Here is a 19708-nt window from a genome sequence, read left to right as displayed (position 1 = left end):
ATTTAAAAACCGAATCAAAATCGGCATGATGCGAGCAATTTATTTATAGCATGACCATTGGCATGACAAATTGTTGAATGATGATTCCATAGTGTATATCGTGCGTGCGTGCGTGCATGTCCACAATTGCACAAATAAGACAATCTCACGGTGCATGTTCGAAGTCGACTTTTCGTCGAGGCTAAAAGCCAGGTAAAAGATCGTGGGAGAGGTTAACAACGTCATAAAGGCGATTGAGAGTTAACAAGTTGAAATGCTTCTTAAATAAACTGTTTTTTCTATTATCTTCGGACCTTTCCCGCGCATTCTTCTGGAAATCCTAAACTCGTCAGGTTATAATTGATGAAAATAGATCGTGGGATAATGATAGAAAACAATATCTTTAAATCTAAATCCAATAGAAAGGAAATCACCAAGTCGAAATTGTGACGAAAATAGTCGGTAGAATGAGCAGTATTGCGAGGAGGGCAACCGATGAAACGCTCCGCGAGGTATATATCGTACAATGATCATTATACCAGTGCAAAAAAGGAAAGACAAGTAAAAATGTGAGCACAATGAACGTAAATCAACAACGGATGATTCGTTATCACGGCAAGCAAATTGAGACCTGATATCTGATCACAAAAATTTCTTCAGATGCGAGGACTTGAATGGCTATAACAATATATGTATAAAGCTATACTTCCAGTGATAGTAGAGCTCATGTAAACAGTAACATCCATTTTGAAATACGGGAAGTTCCTCGTAGTTTTCAATGTGGGAAGCTGCAGAATCAATGCTGCTAAGTTGATAAAAATTATATCTAATAGAAAATGTAAAAACCGATTAGTGCAAAAAACCCCCGAAGGCAATGTTTAATATGCGTTGCTTACAATCAAAAGCCAGGTGGATGACACAGCCTCCTGGAAAAAATATAATAAAAGCGATAAAAATATCCAAAGCGCAGATGATTATAGGATGACCAGATCGACAACAATAAAGTTGACATTGTATAGAAATATGTTAGCCCTTCATGCCATGCGAATATTGTAACTGTTGTCAAGTCAACAAAGAGTTTCGTCTTCACAACTTGCACTAAATGTCAACGTGTTTGCAGAAAAACACTACAATTTTTTGCATTCAATATTTCCTATGGGGTCTTTTAGTTGTTAGTACTGGCTATCCGTGAAAATTTCTTTCAAATTAGCCAACATACAATTCCCACCACTCATGCATGCATGAGAATGTATTTATATATAACGAGTTGTATAAAGTGTGCTTTACAATGAACAACTTCAAAATTCTGAACTAACTCAAGTGGGGAGCAAAGCCAAAGGTCAACTTCACAGTATTCCATCAATTTTTCAAAATCACAAATTGACTATAAAAACACAATTCCATTCAATTTTATTCAATGAAAAATTAAATACCTCATTAATACGAGGTTTACGTCTTTATTATATTCATTTTGAAATCAATGGTGTTTCTTGCAATCTGATTGGTTAATAAATAGTGTGATTATATATCGTACTATTTTTAAGCATTAATCACATCATTTATATGCCAATAAGATTGAAGCTCTGCACCACAATAACCAATAAGATTTCGTATTTTAGTGCAACTATCCAATCATATTGCAGGGGAAAATGGCACAATTTTTTTTTATTTTCAATTTTTAAATGCCCCGCAAAATTTCTTGACAAAAATAGATGAAAATTATTCACATTTTATACCGTTTATGGTTCTTTCAACCAATAAATCGTTTTGAATTTGTTTAATTTTTTGTACGATTTGAAAATGAATATAATAAAGTGGAAATTGCACTTCGTGTCGTTTTGTAATCACGCGTTTGATTTCACACCAAATTGCACTCCACTCAGTGCAATTACCATGATTTATTTCGTAAAATAAATTTAAATCATTTTAAATGCGTCAAATCAATGTATAAATTTGTATAAAAACGATTTTATTACTATACTTCACGGAATGAAGACTGTTTTCTAGGAGCCCTTATTAATATAACTACTGCGATTTTAATTGGCCAATTCTGTCACTAACTACACTGTATTGCTAAAAGGTAACTATCCTTTAATACGAAATGATTCATTACATTGAGGCTGCTTCCCATTTAACTGAAAATTTAGAGTGATTCACTGAAACTGTTTTAAACTGTTTTGTGCATGTGTATACACCATCGAAAAAAATCGCTTACATGCACGGAGAGGAGACGGAAACATCCACATTACTTTTTTAGATCAACAAGTGAATGAATAAACAAAGTTTGTTGTCTTAAAAATTGAGCATTCAATTTATCGACTGACTAAAATATTGTGAAAGTTGCCAATGCGTGTTTACATATAGAGGAAAAACGTGTAACTGCAACTGTAACTGCACGTGTAATTGTAAGCCTTACGTCGGAATGCCTTACGTAGGAAGTAGCCGTGTTTATACCATATTAATAAAATGTTATAGGTTATACCTATGACTTGCGGCACACCAGAGCGCGAGATCGCATGCATTTAAAATTCTAAGTAAAAAGCATGCATTTTATATCATTTTTAAGATGTTAATTTCCTTTCAGTATTCCTGTCTGAAAACCTCTCATCGTGATTTACGTAAGTGCAAGATCCGAGAAAAATAGAACTTTTGCGCAAAACACAAGGTTACCATACTGATAAATTTACCAAGGGAAGTTGAGCTGTTGATGTACAATAGTTCAACATTTCATCTTCCAACTGCTGGGTGGGTTCCGAGGTCCTTTAGGTTTCGGAACCCTCTTTTCGTATCCTGCAAATGTAGAATATGTGAATATAGTGTCAATATTGCTCGTGTGGTGGCGCGAAGTGTATAAGATGTCTCAAAACTTACCAATATTATCCAACAAGGTTCCTCTAACTTCATTTCTTCTTGACAAGGACAAAATCTGCAGAGTATATATAAAAACATCATAAGTTATAACCGATTTCATAGCAGAGAATTTCGATTTCTAAATTGCACATCCCCCCTGGCTTATTTGAACAATAAGACATAAAATCCACACCTTGTTCGTTAATGAAGAACTTTTACTCGTCCCCTTTGATTCGTTAGTTTGGTCTAAAAGTAAAGAATAAGAGTAATATAAACTGTAGCTGTACTGTAAGATACATCATAAACAGAAGTAAAGATTGGCTTCGGTCGCTATGCCGTGGGAGAAGCAACATCGTTCCCAGGGTATTCGCTCAGCCCGCGAGAAGCAAATCACAGACAAAGTCTTTGTTATATTTGTACAGTTTGCGATGCTCTAAACTTTTGGTATTTGCTGATTCTTTACGGTGATTTTCAATTTGCTTTGTATTCTTGAGACGTAAGTTAGGCCGATATCTGGTGTACCGAGTCCTTGCAAGTGTCGTCATATTTCGTAATCGCACTTCTTTGATGTAATTTTTGGTGGCTAATTAAAACACCGTGTAAAAAACCACCAGACATGAACGCGACTGTACTATTGCGGCTTATATTTAAACCTGTTAATGGCAAAGGTTTTAAGTTCCTCGCCCAAGATTTCGGACTACTTGTGTGACGTCATCATTGCAAGTATGGAATAGAGGGTCATGTGACGAAATGTCAGCAAGTAGTTTGAAGTGAAATCAGCATGTAAAAAATTGTGGTTATTAAATTCGTTTGCTTGCTTACCATGTGGTTCAACGATGGAGAGAAGTTCGGGTGTTTTTCTTGGAACGGCTGGCGCACGCTCCCCGTCCTAAATATAACATAGTATTTCGTAGAAAGATAACTGACGGTTATTTGGTCGCCATTTTCAAAGTAATTGGTGGCCGAATCGGAAAAAAGTTCCGATCTCTGGCTATGGTTTCTGTCGACGGGATCGTCGAGCGTCGACTAGCACTGGCGCCCAATTCGGTTCCAAATTGCCTTAATAGATGGCGACCGAGTTATCGTTTCAGTTCACATAGTGCTATATTGACTGTAATCAAACGTTCGTAAAAAGCAATAAAACTTGAGTAGCGGAATCAAAGCTTCCGTCAACATTTTAAAAGATGAACGTACCACACTATCAACTCCCTTAAAAGTGTTCTCATTCATCGGTCTCCTACAACTCCTGCTTTTGTTTACACTTGAATAAAGACTGCTATTCACATCTGAAATACAACAGTGAAAAAAAATAACTTGGAAATCCTGTGCCTCATTCAACAATATTATTATTTTTAAAAAAACATTTCTGTTTGTTTACATATTCAGTAATTTGACAACAGCCGAATTCATATTAGAGACGGGAAACTCGTCTAATGTGAATCCAGGTCACAGACGGGTCTCTTGTCCGAAATTACCCGTCTAACTTTCCTGTCTAAACATACGGATAAGTTGGACAGGACGAGAAACTCGTCTTAAATTCGCATTTAGACGGATAAATGAGACGAGTTTTTGAAATATCAACACGCTCAAGGACGGAACAAGGCTAAGAGAAAAAAAAACAAAATTTTTATCTAATTATTACGATATTAGTTATTAGCCCTTTTAAGCATTAACCAACCCATCATACGTATAAATTTATCCATTCCTATTCATATTTAGACGGGTTTTTACCATCAACTTTCCCGTCTAAGATGAGTCTCCCATCTCTAATATGAACTCGGCTAATAATTCAGTTCTCGAACTCAGTGGGTAAAAAATATTATCGTTTTGTTTATCGACCCAGTGGCAGAAAGGCACCCATAGAAACAGCTGCATGAATGCATGTAAACCCAATTTATAGTACAATGCTATAAACCTGACCTATGTAACGGTATCGAGTGTTTCAACGTTATATCCTGACAAAACCCCTTTTTAGCGAGCTTTAGTTTTGGTACATCACACTTAGTAAACCCAATAAATGAACTAATTTCGCTTACCCTGGCTATAAACCTACCCTGTTCGTTCGGGAATACTTTATCGTTATGTTCCTGGTCAGTGTCTTCCGTTGGCAAGACCTTGGCTCTTCTACCGTCCAAAGCTTTCATCTGGTCGGAATATTTTGCGCCGAGACTTGAACCGATAGTAGAGAACTTTTGGTCCGCAAGTGCACTACGATACTCGTGATCGTTCGAGCTGCTCAATGAACGAGGTAGGTCCTTGCGTAATGGTGCTTTTACGGGCGATTTGCCAGAGCGGTCATTAGACGAATTAGCTACGTGATTTGGGGACCTTCTAGGTGGAACTAAAAAAAGAATATTCCTTATTGAATGACCCAGCACCGTTTTCAAGGGAAATCCTTCGCTGACATAAAATTTCTGACAAAATACAAAAAAGCACAATAGAGCCCCCTTTACACTACGCCTGATTTTAGGCTTGGTACGGATAAAATTGGTATTTGGATGAAATTTGTTTGGCTATTAGGCAGCTAAAAATTCATTTGTACCAATTTTTCTAGTATGATACAAAAAATTGTGCTTCTGTGTGAATGGAACTCTGAGATGGGGCCCTATCTATTTACGACTTGTATGTCACTATATAGAGTTTAGACATAGTGCATGAAGGATGTTGTGGACAATGGTGAATCACTCATCACTCCGGGGCACTTACCATCAACGTTTTCATATTTCGACGTAGATGTTGGCGCCACATTGGGTTTTGTTGGAACCGCAGGGCGGTTGGTCGTGGGGGGACGCGGCTTGGGCGCTGGAACTATAGTAATTGGAAATGAAAAATAGTATTTTCGTTCAAGATGAAGTCATTCACTAGAGGGCCTAATAAGTTCTAATTCATCCCTTCTGACCTCAAAATATTTAAATTGGTTTGGAATTGCCGCCAAAACAACTAAAGGCCATGTTATACGGTGCAATTTTCCTTGCAACTTCCAATGCAAATCTACTTTAAAGAGATGTAAACTAGTGAAGAGTCTTTAAAATATAAGTGTAAGAAGCGCCATGGAGCGTAATAAAAACAAAAGTTCGGTAGTTCCCAAATTTACATCTCTCAAAAGAAGAATTGCATTGCAAGTTGCAAGAAAAGTTGCACCGTGTATGTTGATAAACTATTATCATACATAAAACAAACTGGTAAAAACTCATATCAAATATAACATTTATCAGTAATCAACGTACTTAGGATATTCTCATAGGAGTTAGAAGCTGGAAGCGCGCTAGTGGATCTAGGGGAGCCTGCAAGATAATTGATTGAAGATAATTAAATTTAGTTGATTGTACAAGATAAATATTTATTTTAATTTATTTTCACTATCCTTTTGTATTTCAACATGATATAGGCTCGTGGGGGGGGACACAAAAATAACTCGCCTCATTAAAGCTTGGTTCTCAATCAGCCTCACCCAGCCGCTTTAGTGGAATAACATATAACGTTGCATTCAGCTATTATATAGAGATCAGCTGAGAGTAATCGAGCGCGCAGGGGTGCTTGGGGTGCCCCTTAAACAGAACTACCTCAAACAACCTCCCGCGCTCGCTTTTTTTTAAGCTGACCTCTATACAATAGCTGAATGCCACGTAATATATTTTACTACTAAAGGCGCCTGGGTATGAGGTGGCAATTTATGATCGAACCATGCTCTAAATGACACAACTGTGTAAAAAGCTCCCCCCCCTTAAAACATTTCAAAATATATACTCCTATTTTCAGCAGTCATATACGATAACGATACCTCGGGGAGGGGCGACGACGTAGTCAGAATGGTCATCATCAAAAGTATTTCGTGATCTGTCCACTATCACATAATCAGGAGCCGAGGCTTGTCGTGAGAGAGGGACCTTTTGTCTCCCACCATCCGGCGTACTTATGCCATTTCTAGTATTTGCCACGGCTGGTTTTGGTACGCCTGCACTCTTTGACGTATCAGCAGAAAAGTCGATTAAATCAATTGAAACATTGACGTAGTTCTCGGAGGGATGTTGTTGTGACGTTTGGCCAACACGTGTTGGTTGTGAGCTTCCTCCTTGAGGTAAACCAACTAGAAATTGTTTATAACATTCGATCAAGATACATAGCGTGGTGCATACTCAAGTTATCTTGGGAATTGAGAAAAGGTTGGTAGATCGCAGTGAAAAGCTAAACAATTTTCTGAAATGCATTGTCTTTCTCGCAGGCAATTTGAATCCAATTGAAAAATTGACGAAAAAAAGAAGTTCTTTTTGGTCCCGTAGCGATTAATATACCCTTTACCTCAAATCTTGAAATTCATCAGAGTATGACTTTGTGTTTAAATGTATTCTTTTATAAAAGAGTTTAATTTACGGGTTCCTCCCTCGGCGCTCGTGGGCACGATAAACTTATATACAATACGAAAATAGAAAACTATAAATTCTCACTTTTTTGTTCTAATTTTGCTGCAGACGGTTTTTCCTTCTTTTTCATGACCTTCGGATGTGGAGTTTTATCAATAGATATTGGGGATTGAGGTATCAAGTCAGAATCGGAGTCGGAACTTTGCGTGCGCGGAACACTGACATTCTCGTATAAATGGTGATCATGGATTTCCTCGATTGGTAAATCAAGCTTTTCTCGGAATAACGAAAGCATCGCTCGACATAAAAACTCGTATTGTCCCTAAATGGAAATAAGATTATAAGGTACAGTAACAGGTACATGCAGCCAGGTTAGAAGCTAGGCTGTTACCTTCTTTTACCAAACCCAGAGAAGTTAAGGTAAGTTGAAGGTAAGCTAGAAAATGGTGTTGGTGGAAAATTTCCTGGATTGTGATAAAAGTCAAGAGGAATTTGCATCACCGTAAGCAAGCCCCCCATTCGAGAGATTCTTTACAAGTATTCCTTATTTCAAGTATACTATAAGACGGTCTAAAACAGTTCATGCAAGTGTTATATTTTTGCCTCAAGTTAATAGTTCTAAAACAAGAAATCTCGTTGTCATCGGGAACGAATACAACGAAATTAAAATTTTTAAAATTCTTTTAGTCACTTTCGACCATCTTGGCTTTAATTTGTAACATTTTTCGGCATGGCGGTTTAGATTTGACTCCTACTACCACTACCGGTACCGCTACCTTTGAGGAAACATGAACCAATCAAATGCGGTAACTCTATTAGATTAACCAATCACGAGCGCGGGTAAGTGAACAAAATATAGCGGTGGGGTAGTGGAGGGTCTGAACCTGTTAGCGTTCGCTTATGCATGGTTGATTTGAAACTACAAAATGAATAAATACAACCATAGTTGATACAACTAAAAATGCCAGGAACGAATGGAGTTTTACTTTTAGATTGTACCTTAGTTTGAACCATAGCATGTCTTTGTTTTCTGAGATTCTCGACAATTCGGTATGGAATAAGTTCTTTGTATTTCTAACAATGCATGAAAAGAGATTCTCTTGTCGATATTCTTTTGATTCATTGAATAACCGTTGCAAAAATAATATTCAAAACCTACCGTTTCTTTCAGCAAAGAGCGCGTGTAATCCAAAGCACAAATTGTTCCGGTGCGCCCACAACCAGCACTAATGAAATCATACAAATTAAAAAATTGCAAAATTACATGCAATATACATGGATGTTTAACTCATTTGATGACGTTTCTCCTCAGAGCTTAAATTCAGGAACTAACTCGCATATATATGGTTTTTCTTACACGGGGATTGGTAAGCAGAGAGAAACAGGATACTTTTGAAAAAAGGATAATATACGTATATGCAATTAATGATGACCCCTCCCCCCCAGTGAAGTGCATGACCTCAAAACTTAATCTCTGCAGGGGATGGTGGATTGTTGCTATCATGAACAATATACTATAAACAATACTTCACCTGCAATGCATTATAATGGGCGGGTTGTCCTCAGGTTGATATTCACGTACTAACTTGATCAAATTAATCAGAGGTAATGCAGTCGTAGGAACGCCATGATCAGGCCAAGCTGTGTAATGAAACTGGGTGATTGTAAGTTTTTCCTAAAAAAGACATGGACGGATAAAGTTGCATACCGGTTAACTTTTTTCAGTTGAAGTGTTTTCCTGAGTCTTTCTCTGTGTGCAGAGCGGAAATTTTACTACACTTTTATTTAAACTGGATATAGCCTATATAACGGTTTCACAACACAGGGGAGGAGCTGAATTTATATTTAGCCTTTCTCACGATGACGTTTTGGGATACTTTCAATTTTCTGAAATGAGTTTAAAAATTATGATTTAAAATGAAAATCTTTTTTTTTTTTTAGACTCAACACACCATTTGAAGAATAAATTCAGCCTATATTTAAAGACAGTCCCCGTTACGAGGCGTTACGCTCACGGTTTTGAAGAAAAGTACCCCAAAAATGGCGGCATATTCGTCATCGTGAGAAAGGCTAACTATATGCAAACCCAAATTACTGGTTTCATAGAATGATAAAGCTAACAGCAAACTAAAACTACACAAAAGTTTCACGAAAACATTTCATGTCACTTGGAAGTCTGTATTTCAATTTACTTGAAAACAACTTACGCCATGAGATTCGGCGACAAGAGTTCGCATTACAAAATCATTTCCAACGCCGATAGTTCTTTCCTTTAAATAAGATAATTTATCTTTTTAGTCTGAAAGCTGGTGAAAAACCTAAATGCATGATTAAGGTAAAGAAATAGATATGTAAAAAGGAACACTCCGCAATTATATATTTAAAGTTGCATGGCCACTTACAAACACTGGGAAATTCAGAAAACGCCAAGCAAAACTGAGATCGTCAACTTAGATTATTTCTTAATTCGATATTGTTTTATTAGTAGGTAAAATGTATTGGCATATGTTGCAAGATAATGTTTTGATATCGTGTTTTGATATCGTTAAACACATGACATATTGCAAGATCAATTTCTCTTTCCCTCTTTCTTTTCAAAGCCTGGTTTCCATTTCCACTGCATGGTTGTAAATTTGGCTTTATTTTTTGTATTCAATCGGTCATTGTTGACTGCACACAAATAGATATATTCTATCACATCAGCCACCTTAACACGTTCACGACACTTACGATTGAGTGGAAACCATAGCTACTTTTAAAGCTTGGTAGCTGCATTTTTACATAGGGGTGTCCATAGCGGGTTTACTAACAAATTGATACGTATTCCTTTAAATTGAGTGGGCATCTTTGCCCCCCTCGTCCCAGTTAGTAAAAGGCAAAAGAGATAGAGCTATTAGTCCCCTGCTCAGAGCACAGCCATTCTACGTAGGCTAACCTGACCAGAACCTCTACCGGAGTTTTGTCCTCCTGGGCTTAATTCACATCGAATGAGTTTTTTAAAGTTCTTTAATTTTTGGTGTGACAACTAAGAAAATCCTGATGCTCTTAGTCAATCAAAAACAAGGAAAATTGTTAATAATATATATATAAGAATATTCTGCAGCTGACGTCTGTCTCATTGGACCTTTAAAATTTTCACTGTAAAATGATCAATTTATCTATTGACATTGTACAGATCGTTCGTTTACAAATCAGTCCTTCCAGGGCACACGCGACATCTTATTTTTCCCGACGGAGCCCTACACCTGCTGACCTGCGTTCGTTTAAGAGGACCTGACTGCTATCATGAATCGGAAATTCGTTAAAGCGCACAATCACGCAACATTTTGCTAACCCACGCTGAATTTCTCACTGAATGAGTCACATACGATTTATCGTTTTTTTTAAGGATGATTTCGAGTCCAAGTTCGAAAGGTATGACTTCGTCGGCCAGATCTATGCCTGCATTCCGCATTTCTGACAATTCACACGAAGTTCTATAGACCTTTTTAAAGTCTTCGCTGTGACGTAGTATGCTTCCACTGAAACTGCGTCACAACGTCGTATACTTCTTATAAAAGCCATTAAAGGCCTATATACTTCCAATTAGTTTGACTTTCCGACTTTCCCTAGCCCTGGATGAGCGGGAACAAACAATCTCGATTGACAATAGAGCTATATATACCTCGGCTCCGGACAAAGGGTACGACTAGGGGTAGCCTTATTTTGTTCAATCAATTTCCATCGGTACTTGATATTTGTGAATTTTTTAGACTTTGGCCTCTTCAGTCAAGTAAGATCATAAGCAGTCCGGTCAATGCGGGTACCGCATACTATCTTATGTATATAATTATCCTAAATGCATACATTAATACCATCGCTTGAAACACAAAAAATACGCTAGTTTCTTGAAAAAAAAACTAGATACAAAACAGCTTGGATATATTTACTAAATTTAACGGTCATTTTTAGACTTGAGAACAACTTAAAAATGCTTAAATTTTGCAAATAAAAAGTGCATTTGTATCGAAATTTACAGAGGCGGGATGCAATTTACTCGACAAACGTCATCATCGGAAAAATCACGAAGGCCAAGTCAATGAAGAAATTTGCCTACGATTTTCTGATGATGACGTTTGTCGAGTAAATTGCATCCCGCCTCTGTTTGACAAAAATTCGATAAAAATACACTTTTTATTTGCAAACTGATTTAAGCAATTTTAAGTTGTTTTCAAGTCTAAAAATGACAGATAAATTTAGTAAATATATCCAAGGTGTTTTGTATCTAGTTTTTTTTAAGGGACTAGGGTAATTTTTGTGTTTTCAAAATTCAAACCATGGCATTAATGTATGCATTATATTTTTTGTCAGAGAGTTGCCAGCTTTAGGATAATTATATACATATAGGATATAAGTATAATATATGGTGCCTGCATTGACCGGGCTGCTTTATTGTTTGATTCGCATCATGAAACATGTCAACAACAAGTAATTCCATCGAGTAAAATAAGGCTGCTTCGTAACCGTTGACCGGAACCGGAGTATTTTATCTCTAACGTACATACAATCAAAGGGTATAATCAAATAGCGGATTTAATTTCAGACAGCAGAAAGCTGTCTGTTGAACAAGGAGGTATTTTGTAATTTTGTAAATTAATCGGCAAATTTGTTTTCCTTTTTCACGCTAAGCCAATCAGGATGCCCAAATTTTTAATACGTCATGTAAAATGTTGAATAGTGTACCTTTTTTACCCGAAGTAGTGAATATTTATGATTGCGTTAATATCAGTAAACACGATCCAATTTTGTTGGATCCAATTCACTTCTGATGGATGTTTTATAGTTTGTTGTCTTGTAATGTATATGAGTAGCAAATCCACTGAAGCCAATGCAGTACTGCTTTATCAATAACTGACTACATTTCATACGTCAGAAGTGAATTGGATCCAACAAATTTGGATCGTGTGAACAGACCTTTACTGAAAATTCCTGGTTTGTCTGTTGTAATAATATTAATTCACTCACGGTTTTTACTATAATTTCACCAAAAGTGAGATTGTCCTCGTCACCTTCGCACCAATACCGATGACATTTTTTCTATAATGTAACCCGACGTGAAATCAATAATTCATCCGTACTTACAAACCTTATAAATATCAATTTCACAAAATAATCACTACTTCGTAAATACTTGAGAACGCACCTTGCCATTTTCCTCCTCACGGCATAACATCACAACCACCTTAAGAAAAATTACACCAGTGTCTAAGTTTCCTTGATCACACACCAAACAAAGCCCCGTTGCTTTGCAGCTAATGTTATATACGCAATAATCACCGTCAAATTAACAATTCGGAAAGAATTTATAAAAAGAAAATGCAATAAAAAAGGGTGTTCTGGCAAAACTTCAACAAGGGTGAGAATCTGATATACGCTACTAAAAAATTGTAAAAAAGTGATTTAAGGAAATAATGTAATTGTTCGCAGTTTGGATCACTTACAATGATCATTCAGTTACCTTGAAAGTTGAGACTTGACAGAGTTGCAACTAAGCCCCTTCAAAGCCCCACAACCAATACGCTCTGGTAAGGCTGGTATACTGAATGGAAGCACTACTCAGTTGGCAAAGTTTAAGCCATCCCAGGTTTTCCCTGAATGACCAACCGATTGTAAAGCAAACCACGTTTCATTGTAAATTAGATTGCAGGCATACAAACGCCGTTTACAGCGATGGTCGGGGGATGTGGCATTGCAGAACAAATGAACAATGAAATCACCGACCACGTTTGAAAACGTGTAAAACGGCGTGCCCGGCCTGTTAGCCGTTAGCGGGCCGCCGGCCTCTCTGTGATATACCCTAAATTGGGGTATATCGTCCCTAAAATTGCTAGGCCTAGATTCCACATGATGCCGGGAAGTCAGCGAGTCCTATTGTCTGTGATTACTAAATTCTGCTTGAACAATAGAATGGTACACTCTTGCGATAATCACTGTATAATTAAATTACCTTGACTTTATACGACCATAACATGCGCCAAAAATCGTTTACTGTGTTGGGAAGAGGACCTTGCGAAGCAATATATACTTTTTCACCATCAACGCCCTAAAATTGTTCATTAAAAAAGCTGTAGTTTCGATATTTTTTAATATGCGTGCTAGATGACCATGATAATTTTTCAATCGCAAGCAAGATGGGAATTTATTTTCGATTGGGCTAAAATGGATTTCATTTCCATATTGTATGATTGATAATTCATGTTTATTTACACATTGGTCACACTTGCATTGATTATTGCGACCTCTGCACGACAAGAATCTTTCATGCCATGCTATGTCAGATCTAGCTGTGAGTGGTCCCAGCAAACAACGCAATTTTCAATTTTCATGTACTTTAATAGTCTTAGAGAAGGCAGCTAAAACAGCCATTTATAAAAATTATAAATGCGGCTGTAGTTTACGGCCACAGAACGGGCGGTTAACTATACCTGCAGTAGATAGAACTTTTTTGAGGGCGCATGTATTCTGGGGGAGGTCCAGGATAAATGGAATTTTTACTCTCTAGCTTAAGCAAATATCAAAAGTGTTAACCCTCCCTCCTTTTCATTCCTTCCCTTCTCCTCATCAAGGCTGATTCTATAGAAATAATTGGGGGGGGGGAGGGGGCACTGCCCTACTGATAGAACTAATAACAGGTACATGGTTCATTAAAATGGAACATAGTACATAAAGTACAAGGTAGATTAAAATAGAGCTCTCATGATGTGATGTAGTGGGCTATCATGACTATCATGGTCTACCTTGATGAAGTTAGCATTGATGTAGTCAGAATCATCATCACCAAAGGGAGGAATGGTAACTCGAGTGTGATCAACTAAAAAAAAATATGAAACATAATGTTTCAAGTTATGACTTTTGCCTTATATGTTTTTTTTCGCTATTCAATTATTCACGCCACAGATGCCTTTATATCGAAACAATGTTCACCCATAATTTGTACTGATTAACTTCTGGTAATAGACCTTTTCTGTAATTACATCACATTACATAATTATTCATTGATTCATTGGTTCAAACATTATTATGACTACGCAAACTGTTAACCAATATGAATTAAACAATGACGACCGTGTTGAATCAAGATTTGCTCCACAGCAATATAGCACAACTAATTTTAAGAATTTTTTTTCACTGTACATGCATATCATACCCTTTGAAAGTTTCAGAGAATGGGCCCTGCTGATAGCCCATATTAACAGCAAAAACTAGACTCTTACATGGTAAAATATCCTTGAATCTATTCTTGGCTCTATTTGAGAGACATTCTCCAGCTTTGGTTGCATAGGCAGTATTTCCCTTGGCTTTGTACTTGAATGAAGTCTGTCGGAGTGCCTGCACAATTAACATACACAAAGAGGATCAAGCCCAGTTGTAGGCGTACTGTGGTTAAAATTAAAAAATGTTTCTGATATATTAGATTTCTGATATAACTGGGCATTGAACATTGGAAAAATAAACCTAAACATTTGAAACCTTTCTGACACCAACTAGTGCCTAAGAGGAGGGAGATCTCTCAGAATGATCATTAATTTAGCATTTCTGTTATCGGTGCTAATTATGCATAATTATGCATGTTTTGCAACTCTGTACAAACACAATATTAAAATATCTGTGTCCAGACCAACATCAAGGCAGTGTGAAAATGCCTGGCATGGTGTGAAAATCTGCAAAAAATTTTAGATGCAAAATTTGTATCTAAAAATAGTTATATAGTCTCTAAATGCAAAATTTCTCTGTTAATTCAAATGTATGAATTGTGCATATGACATTCGCATTGCGTGTTCATCATCATTTATCAGTGCAGATAACAATTTTGTCTTAGTTTGACAATCACCTTTCAAATGCATGGTCATATGGTCAGACACACACCAATAATTGTTGGTGATTATTCATATTAATTTGATGCTACATCATGCATGTAAATGGTTGTATATATAACATGTCCAAAAACATATGTGCATGAAGTTATTTAAAAATATGAAATGATCATGGCATACAATGTTTACATAGATATATTTCCTATATAGAATCCTACAAAGGTGGTAAACCAGTTGATAATAGTGAAAATGTTTGCCTAGTATAAAATTGATCAGCCATTTCTTGTTCTTGGATGCTTATTTGGAGGCATATTGCTGATGGCCAATTGTAAGATAATCAGTGTTACAAATTTATTGTAAATTGCATGTGGGGCTGATAAAATTGCACCAAATCAATATTTCCACAAAAGTACACCAACTTCCTGTTCATCGGCATAAATCTTAGTCTTAAGCTATTTTAATTATTAGAGAGATTGCTGTGGAAAGATTTGGATGTGTGGAAGAGCTAGCATCATTATTTTATACTTGCATCTATTTATAGCATTCCTCGAATACTTCGTCACAATTCACAAAAATAAATTATTTCCATTTATTTTTGGTTTATTCATAGTACTACCGCTCATGATTCAATATAAGACAAACTATACTAGTTGCACTGATAACTCTATTAAAATACCAAAGCTATGTCGTATTAAGCCGAACAATCCGAAATAATCCATCAGCAATCTTGATAAAGCCCAAAACATACTAAATACGCTTATATTATCAGCAGAATGAAGGCTGCAACACATAACCTGTACATACTTGAAATTCTCGAGCGAAACCGCTTTCACCATTTTGGTCTAATTCACCAAGAACATTTATTGTTTTCTCGAATTGTTTAAAGGCTGTTTCCATCGTGGCAAATTTGTGCGATGAATGTGGTCCAAATTATGGCAACTCTTCAAACACAACCATATTTGTGAAAATGCAACCTATCGGTTTCCATTACCCTTAAAAAACGTCTGACAGGATATTTTTCTGGTTTAACCGCTGCAAAAGGTTTACTTGCGAGTAAAGTTTGCCTAACCAAATTTGAACTTCGATCAGGAAATGAACATGATGTACATTTCTGTTGCTTCGTCCATTAAACACTAAACAGATAATTGAGACATTTATTATCTATCGTATATTTTGGAATGCACGATCGTACTAAAATCAATATTTTGACAGGATTCTTGTTAGGCGAAATTTGCGCGATGGCCATAAATGCAACATTTTGATTGGTTGTCTTTATATCGGAAGCCGTCGGAAATATTGTTAAACGATGCCTTGTAGTAATCAATTGAATAATGAATATTCCAAATAGAATATGTCGAAGCTCGTGATTATTACTATGTAAAGACACAGCTAAACGTGTTAAAGGTAATTATTTTAGGAATTTTACGAGGGCGAATATTTGCCTGAAGGGAAATGAAAATGATACATAATAGCTTTTTCCTTCGAGTTTGAGGTATGAAAGCCAACCTTGAACCTTTTGCGCTGAAATGGTTAACAGAATTAACAGTTTATAAACAGGAAGTAAGGACACACGGAAGTATTGGCACACAGATTAGGAAAATTGTAATTTGGGAAGTTTCCGGCCGTCCATGTAAAAATAATTTTAGAACCTGTCCACACGTATCCGTATATTTTTAAATAACTGCAAATAAATTAGGTAAGAACTCTTGACCAGAATTAGATATATACAGAATAGCAGGGACGTACCGAGCGAAAGGGCGTGTGGCACCCACCTTTAAAAAGAGTCGGTAAATTTATATGAGATTCATCGTGGTCTCGTTATGTTAAAACAAAAAGCAAAAGTGCAAAACCTGTTTCCTGCAACGCGGGTGACGTGCGTGTCTGACAATATTGAGACAGTGTATGTATGTATGATAGCTTTATTCAAACGCCTACATAAATGTTTCAGTGCATTTTTACTTTAACTAAATTAATAAACCACTCGGTATTGGGCTGCCTATAATAAAATTAGGTAAATTTAGGAATTATAGTCTAAAATCGGTCATGATCGGACTTCGTCGGGAAATTATTAAAACGTTCCCTCAAATCTGAATACACACCCGGTACGGCTTTTAAAAAATAGAAAAAAAATTCAATTTCATCTTGGGTTTAAACGGGGTTTTCCCCTCCTCCAATTGGTGAAATTTTCGGGCCTCCTCCAATACTTTGTTGCTGAATCTGGCACTTCAAGGTGATATAAGCGTGTTTGCTTTGATCTGAGTAGGCATTGCTTGCAAATCGGAAATCACGACCTTCGATCACTTCATGTGTATCTCGTAACAAAAGCCCATAATTTGAACCACCTGATTTCCATTTTTGGGCTTGCGGTGTGACGTCAAGAGTATACCATTTCCCACCTAAATGCAAATAAAGTAAAATATTATCCCTATCTGCGCATCTGCTCGGCTCATAACAATATGATGGCCCTTTGATGTACGTATAAAATATCGTAAAAGTAGTGAAAATGTAGTTTGGTAAGCAGTACTTTAAATCTGCACTCTATCGACACTGCATGGGCGCTATTTGTCGCGACGAGGACTATATACAAATTAAAATTATGCAATGCGTTTTTCTTTTTTAATTGCAATGCATGTAATCTACTCTGAGTTTGATGATAATCGCGTATTAAAAATCAAGGAGTTTCACTGAATACACTATTATAGAAATAGTAAAAATAGCGACAAAATTTATCACTGAATCGGCAAGCTTAGTTCCTCAGTTCCTGTGGTGCACCACAGATAAAAAATAGACCGAGTTGTACTTTTAAAAAACTCATCCTTAGTACTTTAATATTTGTTCTTGAGCAGTGACGAGTTAAATTTGAATTTACGATTTCTAGTGCTTACCAAACAAAAGATAACTAGACAAAACGTTCAGAACAGTGTAGCATGGGCAATATAGTGAAATACCGTTCTTCCTTTCCTGGGCCCCTGTGGGAGTAATCATGGCTATACCTAGCTGGAGACTGTATAAAAAGATCGATATTGCCGCTGTATCTTAGAATGGGAAAAAACGGAGGTTAATAATGAGGACAATAAAGATAACTTCGAATTCAAACCTGGCGTCGCTGTCACCGTAGTGGAATAAATTGCATCATTAGCTGCATCCTTTCCCAGATCCAACCACTGCCGTTCCCATTTTAGCCCACTGCCGACGCCCCTCTCTGTACTTGTTGCTTTGGACTCGGACCAGGACTTCAGTACCGTGTGGGCTACAATATGTCGGGTTACATCAGGGAGAGATGGTACGCTGCTTGCCTTATGTGCATACACGAAATATATATGAAGAGTTGCTTCTAAAGGTAAAATGCACTCTGCAGGAATATTCTGGAACCTCATCAAACTCCTTTTCAACGGATACCCAGGGTGCGTGCCAACGATTAAGTACGGAAGATAGTTGAAATTGGTCGAACCGCGTTCCAGTGTAACATCTTCAACTACCTTAAGGATGTAATTCTGAGCCAGTATTGTGGAGAAGGCAAGCGAGACTATGAATAGCCCTGGAATCAAGCTCATCTTGTCTAAAATTGAAAGACATGCACGATCATTCAGTTCCTGTTGCGGTCATGCACATAAACTGATAATATATACCGTATAGTTAAACTTCAAATCCATGCAGTAAATATTGTTAGTTTACGTTCATGCATGAGCATGACAATATTTCTTACAGTACGGTTTCTGCATCTATTTTAGAATCTAGGATAATATAAACTGACACTTACATGTTATGACACTTTCTTCAAATCTTTATAGTTCCTCAGTATATGGTTTGAATCTTCCCTGAGTTCCCTCCAGTGGCTCTGTAGTCCGCTGTATCACTGTACGAGTCTACTTGTTGACCGAATCAGCTTTTTATATGAATGTGGTCGGAAACCTAAGCCTAAAGCTTCGTCATTACCATCAAATGTCGTCAACATTGACATTACGCTAAAAATGCGTAAATCCGGAGGATATTTCGTTGCATTGTCGAGCAAGTCACGAATAGAACATGCAGAATAGTGTATGTTATATTATATTATAAACCACAAATTAAGCATTTTAATAAGATCAGAATTCTTCACAGGGATACTGATGTACTGTAAGATATGGTTTTTGTGTCGTGCATGTGTTACAATGAAGTATATACAAAGAGTATTTATATAACAGTGATTTCCTCCCATACTAAACGAATAGAACTAGCTATCATAACTATTTGCATATATATAGTTTTGTAAAATACTTGAATATATTGAACGATCACGAACAGGCTATATCTTGTATATTGTAGTGATAATTTTTGAAAAACAAAAAATATGTAAGCTGACTATAGCCCGAGTATATTATTATAGGCATATAGCGATTTCCCAATTATATTTACAAAGACACGTATTTGTGCAAAACCCCGCCTCTACCGTTGTCTGGTCACTTAGAATTGTGTATGAGATCCGGTGTACGTCAGTAATATTGATTCTGAGCTGTAAGTCCTAACAAATTCTTAATTTCCCCCCTCATTTATGTATGTTATAGAATTTAATAAATCAATCGTTCCAATCAATAGCGCGCAACTCAAAATCTATTTAGACGCTAAACTAGAGAACCGTTTAATTACTTGAGATGCATGCCGTAGCTTTAATGATTACATAGTATT

At 36.7% G+C, this 19708-nt stretch overlaps 2 protein-coding genes across 3 annotated transcripts; both read right to left on the bottom strand.

Moving 5' to 3' along the window:
* Positions 1-868: 868 nt before the first annotated feature.
* Positions 869-16214, bottom strand: LOC114530595 (tyrosine-protein phosphatase non-receptor type 12-like). Of its 2 annotated transcripts, XM_028552179.1 has the most exons (20): positions 15848-16214; positions 14444-14558; positions 13967-14040; positions 13177-13272; positions 12373-12411; positions 12195-12266; positions 9398-9460; positions 8723-8865; positions 8350-8416; positions 8190-8264; positions 7275-7512; positions 6611-6916; positions 6057-6113; positions 5536-5637; positions 4883-5170; positions 4024-4115; positions 3652-3718; positions 3023-3075; positions 2851-2905; positions 870-2769 (listed from the first exon to the last, which is right to left on the bottom strand). In XM_028552179.1, exons 1-20 carry the CDS (start codon positions 15938-15940, stop codon positions 2699-2701), a joined length of 2166 nt encoding a protein of 721 aa, XP_028407980.1. In that variant the 5' UTR covers positions 15941-16214; the 3' UTR covers positions 870-2698. The 2 variants fall into 2 exon arrangements, with proteins under 2 accessions (XP_028407981.1, XP_028407980.1); XM_028552180.1 differs by lacking the exon at positions 6057-6113 and having other exon boundaries at positions 869-2769.
* Positions 16215-16944: 730 nt separating this feature from the next.
* On the bottom strand, positions 16945-19099 carry LOC114530526. Its single transcript, XM_028552092.1, has 3 exons — positions 18804-19099; positions 18141-18602; positions 16945-17439 (listed from the first exon to the last, which is right to left on the bottom strand). Exons 2-3 carry the CDS (start codon positions 18595-18597, stop codon positions 17192-17194), a joined length of 705 nt encoding a protein of 234 aa, XP_028407893.1. The 5' UTR covers positions 18598-18602; positions 18804-19099; the 3' UTR covers positions 16945-17191.
* Between the last annotated feature and the right edge of the window lie 609 nt (positions 19100-19708).

This window comes from Dendronephthya gigantea, unplaced genomic scaffold, assembly GCF_004324835.1.
Source record: "Dendronephthya gigantea isolate DGI-Jeju-01 unplaced genomic scaffold, DenGig_1.0 000064F, whole genome shotgun sequence".
In the NCBI taxonomy this organism is placed as follows: domain Eukaryota; kingdom Metazoa; phylum Cnidaria; class Anthozoa; order Malacalcyonacea; family Nephtheidae; genus Dendronephthya; species Dendronephthya gigantea.
This window is presented reverse-complemented; position numbering and strand designations above follow the sequence as displayed.